Raw genomic sequence first — 12,144 nt, 5'->3', positions numbered from 1 at the left:
GTAAAAATAAGCACCTTCTCCCAACACTTGAGGACTCAAGCCAAAGGCTCGAGGGGGGTGCGAGGGGGCGCCGGAGGGGGGCCCCCCCCAGCTCGAGGCACAGCCTCGAGCTGCAGCAGGGGGGACGCCATTCCCCCAGCTCGAGGCACAGCGCCTCGAGCTGCAGTAGGGGGGACGCTACCCCCCAGCTCGAGGCCCGGCCTCGAGCTAAAGAGAGGCCGCGCCCCCACCAGCTCGAGGCATGGCCTTGAGCTGCCACAGGGGGGACGCCACCCACCCACCCCGCTCCACCTCAAGCACCCCCGCACCTCGGGCTCGAGGTGTAGCACCACTACTAGGCACTCAACTCGAGCCCTGGACTCGAGGTGAACAACATGGCAAAAGTGCTTTACGACCAAGAAACCTGTCTAGATGCACATAAAAAACCAGACACTATTGGCCAAGCGTATTCGCACACCCCCAATGAATTGAAAATAATAAATGACTACCACCCATCCACTCCCATGTGTTAACAAAATTTAGAAAAGTGTTCACTCTCGGATAAAAAAAATTACACCGGGTGTGCATATTCCATTCGAGAGTGGGGGATTGTATGATATACATCGCGATAAAAATTATTAACTTGTAAGGGCAAAAATGTAATTTATTTTATAGGAGGCATACACAAAATATATACAATCCACCATACCATATAATTTACAACACCACTATAAGTACCAAAATATTATTTTTTTATGGGGGGGACTATTGATTGAGTGAGACCCATTTGTTCCTTGAAAAGAGCACCTCTTTCGAAAATCGCAATTCACTTGGTGTGCAATTGTGCCGGGTAAAATTTTCAATTTTATCCTTAGTAAAAATCCTCGACCACATCACATATCTAGAACGATAAAATAAGAGCAAAATAGAAAGAGAACGTCCCTTAGTGATCCGGAGTTAAGTGGTAGAACTGCGGGAGCTCGAGAATTGTGAGACCGAGAATGAGAGGGAGAGTCCCTTATGGATGCTCATACCTTTTGACAGATTAGTTGGCCGAATTAGGCATGTGCACGCCTAACTGTAGGGTTTATGCATGTTCACCTTGACCTGCAAAAATAAATTTTAGTGGTATGACAACACTTACAAGAAGTTAGATGAGAGAAAAAACAATTGAGAAAAGGAAATGGACATAGGTTGCCTCCTAAGAAGCGCCTTTTTTTAACGTCTTTGGCTAGACGTTGTTGTGCCTCAACTTAAATTAGTTGGACACTCTAAATCCACTTCTCCTACGTAATGCACCCGATGATGGTGTGGATTTAGGAGAACTTGGCGGTCCATGGATGACTTCTTCCTCGAACTTATTTTGTCATGAAAGACTTTATTCTTGTAAGTTCTTGAACTTGAGGTGAGACTTTTGGTAATTGTTGTCTTAAATGCTCCTCCACCATCGAACATAGCATTTTTTTGCACCAAAGGATCAATAAAATCAATGAGAAAGATAGAATGCACATCATTAGAATATTTCATGGCACCACCAATTCTAAAACTCATAACCTCATTATCAAATTCTATAGAGAGAATTCCGGCATCAACATCAATTTTGATTTTTGAGGTTTTAAGGAACCTAGCAAGATGGATGTAGAATTGGGAGAAATATCCCCCCTCATATGAAGCACATAAAGCAAGATGGATGTAGAATTGGGAATCACCCGTCATATCAAGCACATAAAAATCAGCAGAAAAAATCAATTCATTAACTTGCACAAGTACATCCTCAAGAACTCGTTCGGGTAAACTACGGAATGATCGGCAAGTTGAAGAACAACCCCCGTTTCTTTCAATGGGACAACATTCAAAGATTCATAGATAGGAAGAAGCATAATATTAATTGAAGCACCCAAATCACACATGGCTTTTTCTATTTCAATCTTTCCCATTTTGCAAGGGATAGAAAACATATCTGGATCATTGCATTTAGGAGGTAGTTTTCTTTGAAGAATGACAGATACATTTTCTCCCATGTTTATCCTTTCATTACCTCTTAATTTAGATTTGTTTGTCTACAATTCCTTGAGAAATTTTGTATAGTGAGGTATCTGTTTAATTTTATTGAGTAGTGGAATATTTACCTCAACTTTGAGTAAATTTTCAAGGATTTCCTTTTCCTCTTCCTCCTCTTTGGACTTGGCGAATCTTTCCGTGAAGGGAAGTTTGGGCATGAATACCTTGGGACTGCCCTCGCTGACTTGGTTGGGTTTTTCAACTTATTTTGGAGGAATTTCGAGTGCATCCTCTGTTTTGTCCTGCGGTGCGTGCCCACGCCTAGTGCTATTTTCGAGTTGTAGCTCATTTCCACTGCACAAGGTAATAGCACTAACGTTGTGTTTAGGATTAATAATAGTTTGGGAGGAAAACTTACCTTGAGACTCCAAGCGGCTGACGGAGGAGGCCAGTTGGCTCATTTGGAATTCCAAATTTTGTATGCTCAAGCGGGTTTCTTGTTGGAATTTGTAAGTTTCTTTTTGGAATTGTTGGGTGCTCAAGTCGAGTGTCTTCATGATATCCTCCAAGAGCATACCATTATTGGATTGGTTTGAGGTGGTGGTGGTGGTTGTTGGTGTGGAACTCTTTGAAAGTTTTGTGGTTGATTGCCATCCTCAAATTTGGGTGATCTCTCCATCCGGGGTTATAAGTATTGCAAAATGGGTCATATCTCCTTTCTTGTTGCCCAAAAAATCCACCTACAGCGTCAGCATGTTCAGTTGATTCTTCGTGAAGTGTAGGACAAGAGTCGGTGCAATGTCCCGAAAATGTACATATCCCACAAGTCTTGACTTGTTGAATGTTCCCCCCTATAAACTTTTCAACAAGAGAAGTAAGTTTATCTAAATGTTCATTAATAAAAGTACTTACCTAGTTTACCCTTCGTGGGGGGTTGTCTTTTCTATACTGAATTGTTTATTATTAGCCGCCATGGTTGCGATTAGTTTGCTTGCTTCGCTAGGAGTTTGGTCATACAAAGCACCTCCACTTGCTGCATCTACCAAGCTTCTATTTGCCTCAGATAACCCTTCATAAAAGTATTGAACTAGAAGATGGTCGGGAATTTGGTGATGAGGACAACTCTCCACCAATTGCTTAAATCTCCCCCAATACTCATAGAAACTTTCACCGGAGAATTGCAGTATTTCACTTATTTCCTTCCGAATGTTTGTAGTCCTTGAAGCGGGGAAGTAGTTCTCACTAAATTGTTTCTTGAGCTCGTTCCAACTAATAATAAATCCCAAAGGTAAGGAGTAGAGCCAATCTTTTGCTTTATCGCCCAATAAGAATGGAAAGGCTCTTAGCTTGACTTATTCTTCGGTGACACCTTGAGGTCTCATGCCGGAACAGACCACATGGAACTCCTTGAGCTGCTTGTGAGGGTCTTCACCTGCAAGGCCATGAAAAGTGGGAAGTAAGTGGATGAGACCCGATTTAAGTTCAAAATCAACATTTAAATTAGGGTATTCAATACAGAGTGTTTGTTGATTTAAGTCAAGGGAAGTCATCTCTTTGATCGTTCGTTCCGGATTTTGAGCCATGACTTCCTCTTTAGAGTCGCTAGACGTGGGCGCGTCCAGAATCTGTTGCTGGTTTAGAAGAAGAAGCAGCCTCTTCCTTGTGTTGCATGGTTACTTTTCGGCGTCTACGAGCGGTCTTCTCGATCTCTGGATCAAATTCAAGTTCAACTGTATGAGAAGAACGTGGAATAAAATCAAGGAACAAGAAAAAGAAAATTAATTTAAAGACACCAATCCCCTAAAACGGCGCCAAAATTTGATGGGTGTCGATTCCACCAAAAATAATTCCTACAAACACTTTTGTAGAAGTATGAGTAGGGTCGAATCCACATAGATTGGTTTTAAATTCAATCCTTCACAAATAAAAATAGTTGGGGGAGGGGGTTATGATTGTGAAGAAGAATAAAAATAAAAATTAAATTAAACTAAAAAACTAATAAAATTAGAAGATATAAATATAAGAGAAGAGTATTCCAGTTAAAGACAGGATCATGCATAATTCCACGATCGATCATAGATGCAAAGATAATAATCATTCATGATAGATAAATTGGTTATGGCCATTGGTACGACCTAACGACCTCACATTTCCTAACCTTGTGGATAGTCAAGGAACGTCCATTGACTAAATCCCTAATCAGTAAATAACCTTGAGAACGTCCTCAAGATTTAATTTACCGACAGCATTAAGAACTACAAAGGCCCAATTCTAACCAATAAATTCCTACGAGAATTTATTTAAGTTAGATTGTGCATTCCCCACAACATAGTTATTGAACTAAACAAACAATTATGGATTTGTAAGTTCAATTAGCTAGACAAATATTCTTGACAATGAATAACGATACCTATCATTCATAAATCAAATTATTTATAATAAAAGCACAGAAAACAACACAAATACCAATATGAATAAAAATAGAAAGTATAAATTAGATCTCACAACTTGTTGGATTAAAGCACTCACTAAATTTTCAACCAGAATGAGAGAACTAGCTACACATGCTCATGGAAGAACGCATGAAAAGCAAAGTAAGAAAATATCATAAAAACGTTGAGAAATAGAGAGACGAGAATTCAAGGTCTGAAATTATCAAGAGTTCAAAAGTTGTCTCTTAAAGTGAATTACATCACATATATATAGTAACTAGATACCTAATTCTACTAGGATTAAAGATATATTCATAATTGAACTAAAAGACTAATGGGAATAAAATTATAATCCTAGTTAAACTTGTCATTCATCAAAAGGTAGTCCAAGCGGCCCCAAATTCTTGCCAAAAGTCTAGTTTGAGTCTAGTCCGAATTTCTATTGTGGTTCTTTTCTTCATTTTCCATTTCATTTGTCCTAATGTTGCAAAATAATATTTAATTAGGAGCATTTTGGTCACAAAATAGATCAAAATATAACATGAAATAAGCACAAAATACGATTCTATCACCCCGCGTTGCAGAAGGCACCTCGTGAAATTCGGGGAGGATGTAGGAGTATCCATCACAAGAGAGACCCTAAGCTCCTCGGTTCCACGCAACCCATGCACATCAATATAAGTAGTTCGTGTAAATGGTGTTAGCGTTCCTGATGGATGTATGTGTAAATATAGCATAGGTTAGGGGTGTCGATGTAATTGTCCCTAAATTTTATCGAACACTTTGTCAATGTCTTTTAATTGGTGTTTATTATAGTAGCTAATCTATTTTATATTCTAAAAAAGTTATTTACTTATTTTAATATGGAAAAAGTATTATTTTAGTCCACTAAGTATGCCTAATTTTAATTTTAGTCCGATAACTATGTCCATTTTTGTTTTAGTCCAGTAACTTACGAAATTGCTTACTTTTAGTCCTCTGGCAGATATTCTTAGCCTAGTAGTCGAGATTAAGGCTGAGGTCCCATAAACAAGTTTGATATTATGAGTTCGAGTCTTGCTAGATGTATGTGTATTATTATCACTTTATGTGAGTATTTGTCTCACTTTATGTAAACTGTTGTAATTTATTTACAATCATATAGATGTATCGCGATTATGCAATTTGTTGTTTACTGCAATTAATATATTGGTGTATTGATTGAGTCGCTTTAATATTAAAAGAATTGAATCAAACATATTCTCAAATAAAAAATTAATTAAGTATTGGGATAATTATACTCCCTCCCCTATGATTTTGTGTCATTACACATAGACCCCTGTAGTTTGTAAAATTACATCTAGCACTCATGAAGTTTGCTTCTCTCTAATAAATAAGTCTATTCATTAGTTAAAATTCACTAAATTTGCTTATATTAACAAAAAATTAAATGAAAATTAATATTTACCCTCGATCGACTTATTGCAGGTCAAATATTTTTCTGGGATTAAACTACCATTATAACAGTGAAAGATAGCTCCTCAAATGCATTAATGCTTTAAGACGTATGAGGGTAATTTGATCATTAAAAAAATTATTGACCGGCAATAAGTCAATAATAAGTCAATCAAGGGTTAATATAGATTTTTTTTAATTTTTTTTGTTATTATCAATAAATTTGGTGAATTTTGACTAACAAATAGACTTATTTGTTAGATGGAAATAAACTTTAGGAACGCTAAATATAATTTTTCAAACTACAGAGATTTACGTATAATTAAAATAAACTTCAGGGAGGGGTTCGTAATTATCCTTAAATATTTATGTATTAAACTGAAATTTTCTTCAGCTGGTCAAAGGTCAAAAACGTCACACGAGTAATAAATTGATTCACTTCATTTCTAACGCCACTGTTCTGTTCATTCTCGATCTGAAAATTGGGAAAACCCTAGAGAGGGAAAGTCTGATCGAACTAATCCTCCGTTTTCAATTCACGACCTTGAGGTCAGTTGACATGAATTACTCGAATTCTCCCTCTTTGATGCAGATTATGAATTTTCTTCGGATGAATTTGGTATTTTATTTGTCTCTGCAATGGAATTCTAACTACTATTGGATAAAAACACGCCAATATGTCGATCTGATGTTTCTGATGATATCGTGGTTTTTTGTTACTTTTGATTGAGGTTATTATACCGTGAAAATGTATTTTGATTGCAATTGTTAGATCTGATTCTGGAAGCTAATCCCTGTATGGGGTTGATGGTTGTAGATTCATGTTGTTATATCGTTTTTTCTTTTGCTTTTTCTCTTTCTACATGCATGATGATGTAATTGCTAGGATGTAATCTAATAATTTGGATGTTTTGTTCTTTGTTCGTAGCTTCCGTTTTAGATCTACTGTTTAATTACCGGGAACAGTTTGTTCCTGCTGTACATCATTTTTTGTGGTAAATAAGTTTGTAAAAATAGGTGTACTTGAAATAATGGTAAAAACAATTTAGGCATGTTAATGGTACAAGTTGTGCCCCTTCATACCATAGCTGCTCACATGTTTGGTTGTTAATATACATGACCTAATTAACACACCTGAAACACGAATTATAAAGCCTGATTGCTGTGCTTGTTTGAAATCTTTGTCGTTTTACGACATTATATGCAACCATCCTGAGTAGTGAGCTAGAACATTGAGACTTGTGGAATAATTTGGTGAAGGGGGCTGTTAAAACTTGAAGCAATGCAAGACACTGTCTGGCATGCCATTTCATGATATATCTGTCTTTTGCATACCTCTAGCGAATGAACCATTGCTTGCATCTTTGATGCAACTCCTGAGATGAGGGGTTAATGCATCTTTCTTTTCATCTATGCTCTTTTTTCACAAACAGTCCGGAGTTTTTATTTCGACTTGCTGTCAATGGAGGGAATGTCTTATCATGCATTTGATATCAATGGTGTCTCCGTTGTAGCTGTTTAACACTTATCCAATAGTAGTTGATGGAGAGTATCCTTAAATAATTTTTGTGACTTTGCCACTTGAAGTTGCTGTGAATACACATGTTGAAAGCTCCACATACACACATGCAGATGCCTGCTTATTTCTCATTTACTCTTGCATGGGCTTGTTCTTGTTCTATTCTCGACATGTAGTATGTTGGCTTTGGTGGTTCTAAAGCTTGAAGTGTTGGCTGCAGAAATGGCAACAGGTGGAGCTGCTCCCCAGCGAGGAACTGCAGCAGCTGCTGCAGCTAACCTTCGTCGGAGGAGAACAGCTGGGGGTGGTGCTGCTGGTGGAGCAAGTGGGACCATGCTTCAATTTTACACAGATGATGCCCCAGGACTTAAGATTTCTCCTAATGTTGTTCTTGTCATGAGCATCGGTTTCATAGCTTTTGTTGCTATACTTCACGTCATGGGTAAGCTGTACTTTGTCCGCAAAGAGTAGACTCTAGTCCGAATGGTGAAATGTGGATTCAGGAAAATGAAAACTACATTACTTTGTTTAGTTTGCCTCTTGGCGAGTTTTTTTTTTTTTTTTCTTAATTATTTTCTGCTAGGCATGTTTTGATGAACTTAGGGAACATTCAAACAGAGCAGATTTCGAGCTGTAGCTTTATGGTGGGGAAAACGAGCTTGTCTATTGACAATTACCAACTTCATATCATGTTTTTAATTGATATTATGAAATTATGCAGCACATAGAATTTCTTTGTAACCTCCTGTTGTTTATCATGGATTTACTCGTTTACATATACTGTTGGGATCGTGAATGGATGGAAACATGAACCTCACTAGAAAGTACTTTATGCCTAATTAGCGGCACAAATGGTATTGTTCAGTCCATCTCTAAACAGTGTTGACATTCTATTTATGTAGACAGTTTCTGGTTTCAAGAATGATTTTACTATGGAAAACATTTATTTAAATTGAAATTTTTACTGTAGCAACTCATGTTAGTAGTATATAGAAGTAATTCAATCTAGTATATACAAGGGTGAAGTATGTTTGTGGACACAACCCAGTGGATTTGAGCTGCTACATAAATTTACACTAAGAGTGGCAGACGAGTCGAGCTCGCTCGATTTTGAGCTCTACTCAAGCTGAGCTTGAGCTCAATGCCTTCTGTTCATAAGCTTGCAAGTATTTTCTATTTTTTATTTTTTTAATTTTTAAAAGTTTTATATGTTTAATTCCATATTCAATATTTTATTAATTTTATATTCAAAATTGATTATATAAATAATTATTAATCAACATAGTATATTTTATTTTAGATAATAATAAATTATGGTACTTTTATTTATACATTTAATCTTTATACAAAAAACAAGCATAATCAACAATTTAAAAAAATTTATAATTTTTTTAAAAATAATTATTTAATATAATACATAAATTTTATGTTATATTTTAATATCTATTTGTAACTTCCTATACTTTTTTAAATTGACAAATACTAACAATTAACTTATGATTTTTTATATCTATTTGTGGGTTTTATATTTATATCGTGATACATAGTATGCAATATATTTTTATTAACTTAAATTGTTAAATACATGTGATTAGATTTACAATAATTAAAGTAGGGTGAGCTCGAGCTCAAACAATAAGAGCTTGTCTAGCTCTCAATCTCATTACACACAAATCTAGCTCGAGTTTGGCTCATTTACTCCCTTAATTTTATATGAGGCTCAAAGTATAAAATCTAAATTTGACTGTTGTTATATATAGAGAGAGAGGGTAAATCACAACGAGCTCCCTTGAGGTTTTGTATAATTATCTATACTCTTTGTTTGAAAAATTATCAATACCTCCTTGATTTTAATGTTGTCAATGATTAGTCTAATCTGTTAGCTTTCGTTACAATTCTATTCATTTTTTATGATAAACTGATTAAAATACGTTTGTGAACCGTAAATTATAATTTTACTTATTTTTTAAATTTTTTTGTGGACTAAGTGGACAATTTTTTTTATAAGTTTTCAAATTTCTTCATTCATCTCGTCTAATCTTTTTACAAATTTTCAATTTGTTTGAAAAAAAAATACATTAAAGTAAAGTTGATAATTCTATGCCTATAACTAAAGATTATATAATTTCATTAATTATTGGTGATATTTATAATTTTTAAATAATATAAGATATTTATAATTATGTCAAATGACTAAAACGGGCATGATACTATTGGAATCAAATAAGTTGTTATTTCTTGATATATTTTGCTTTAAAAAATTTTAAAATGCTTTTATAAATAGTACGCATTAGTTTATTCAAAATAAAAGTTTAATAGATAAATTTTTTATAATAAAAATGACGAATTATTACGTACACTTTTGAATAATAATATATATGTACATTTATACTAGTCAAATATTAATGTAGATATATAGTTTATATTTTCTTTCTTAATCCAATGATTATTTCTAGTTGTATAATTTATAATGTCTTGAATTTATATATATTTTAATAATTATAATATTAATATCAATCTTATTTTTATTTAACTATAATAATTATTATTAAATAAATAAATTAATTTTTCTTTTTTCAATATTAAAAAAATAAAATAATAAAAAAAGTTTTTTAAATTCTAGAGAGGGAAAGTGTCTGTTGCGGTGTGTGTGTGTGTGAGAGAGAGAGAGAGAGAGGAGAGTGTGTGAGCGTATGAATAGGGATATTTTTGTCTTATGATATATTAATTTTATATAATTTATACAATCTTATACGATCCAAAACATCTTATTTTGAGATTAAAAAACTGATAAGCTCCAACAAAGTGTTTGGCTGATTTATTAAAGAGTTTATAAGATCCCAAAATAAGATGTTTTGGATTTTATAAACTCTTTAAAAGAAAATTAGTCAAACACTTTGTTGGAGCTTATAAGCTCTTTAACATCTTAGAAGATGTTTTAAGGAGTTTATAAACTTAACCGACACCCTCTAAATAAAAGATTAATAAGGATATTCTTCTTTAAGTTATTTTTATTTTAATATTATAGTTTGTGAATAATTACATAAGATGATTATCTTAATATTTGTTGAAATACAATTGTTTTAAATAATTTTTTTTGTTTGATATTTTCTTCTTCTTTATTTTTTGTTTTTTTCACATTCATATAAGACACAAGTTCAAAACAAATATTCAATACTAAAAAAAAGGAGCAAATATTTAATAAGAAGTTATCAAATTCATTTTTCGAAATTTAGTAATTAATCAAAATTTGAAAATTTTTCAAGAGTTCCAAAAAATAAAGTAAATTGTTTATTATATTATATTATTAAAATATTTTTAGTTGACGTACATTTTCTTAGATATGTATGTATTTTCACAAGTAAGGAATAAAAAAAAAGTATAAAAAATGATTTCTTCTTATTTTCTTTTAAAAAAAATGAAAAGTGAATTTCATTAAGTGAGAAAATTTAATTGGTATGCATAATATCTGGACCAATAATAGTATCGGGCTCTAATATTATAAATTAAAGGATTTAAATCAATTTTGGTCCCACAACTTGAGGAATTTCTCAATTTGGTCCCCTCCTTTTTCGATTTCTTAATTTGGTCCCGTATCTTTTTAAAATTGCTTTATTCTTGGTTCTTCAGACAAATTAGTGACCATTTTGCCCTTTTTAAGAAAACTGAATATAGTCCATACACATACCCTAGTTTGGCCCATCATGCTTCCGAAATAAAATAAAGCTTCCACAAATTCATACCTTGGTTTGACCGTCTTGCTTCTGGGTATTTCAAGTCCTCGGTTTTATGGACTTCTTCCAATCACACAACTGCAACTGATGGTTCACAAGTATTTGGCTCCTTCAGTAACAAAACAGCACAACCCTATTTCGTTTCCTACCTCAGGACATAAAAGGTGTTTCAAAAATAGAGACTTAATAATATTTTTGGATAAACAAGTGGAACATAAACCTTTCTTTATTGAAGAAATATAGAGAATATTACATAGGTATTATTCCTCCATTAGAGGAGACAACTATTTAGCCTCTCATAAGATAGAGGACTAGACTCGTTGGGAAAACCCCCAAAAACTAAAAGATTAAAATACTAAAAAGTTTGAAAAAAGCTCAGAATTATAATGCTTTGAAGAGTAGAAGTTTTTCTGATGATTCCCCTCTGCTTCATTGCATCTTTATTTATAGGCCTCCACAGACTTCAAATTCGAACTCCAAACATATTTTTTGATGACGTCATTGCATTTGTCATCATCTTCTCTTTTTCCAATGACGTCATTACGGTCGTTATTACCTCGTCCTCTCCAACTGGTGGTCATAATGGTGCGTCGGTCATGTGCTTTCCAGCTGGCTTTCTTGCTTTGTTGACTATTGGCCCTTGTCGTTTTCTGCCGACAGCCTTATCCTTGCTTTTATATTTTTTAATTTTTACTTCTTTTTGTAAAATTTTTCATTTCTCCTTGTCCTGGTCTGGTTCGAGTTTATTTTGTGTGGCCCAAATTTTTATCACGAACAGGGGCTTCTCTTGCTTTTCACAGCAAGGGCATAGATGATTATGTTATTGCCCAAAATGCAACATGTTGCACGTCTTCATCTTTGTAGCTTCGGTCGCCGGCAGCTTATTTTCCCAAATTAACATTCTTTTCTTCTCAATTAAGCTCTCTGCGAACTCAGTGCTTTTTTCTTTCATAGAATTTAACAGGAATGATCCATTCGCTTTGTTGGAGAAGATTTTGAATGGATACTTAACTTTGTCCATCTTAGTGAGATAGACGCATAATTT

The 12,144-nt window shown here is 34.1% G+C and overlaps 1 protein-coding gene across 1 annotated transcript; it reads left to right on the top strand.

The window, feature by feature from the left end:
- LOC105173299 (protein transport protein Sec61 subunit beta) lies at positions 6,262–8,106 on the top strand. The gene is made up of 2 exons (XM_011094992.2): positions 6,262–6,395; positions 7,586–8,106. The coding sequence occupies exon 2, from the start codon at positions 7,588–7,590 to the stop codon at positions 7,834–7,836; it is 249 nt and encodes an 82-aa protein (XP_011093294.1). The 5' UTR covers positions 6,262–6,395; positions 7,586–7,587; the 3' UTR covers positions 7,837–8,106.

The sequence above is a fragment of the Sesamum indicum genome, linkage group LG11, assembly GCF_000512975.1.
Source record: "Sesamum indicum cultivar Zhongzhi No. 13 linkage group LG11, S_indicum_v1.0, whole genome shotgun sequence".
NCBI lineage: Eukaryota > Viridiplantae > Streptophyta > Magnoliopsida > Lamiales > Pedaliaceae > Sesamum > Sesamum indicum.
The sequence above is the reverse complement of the archived record's forward strand: the minus strand, read 5'-3'. Positions and strand labels throughout refer to the sequence as shown.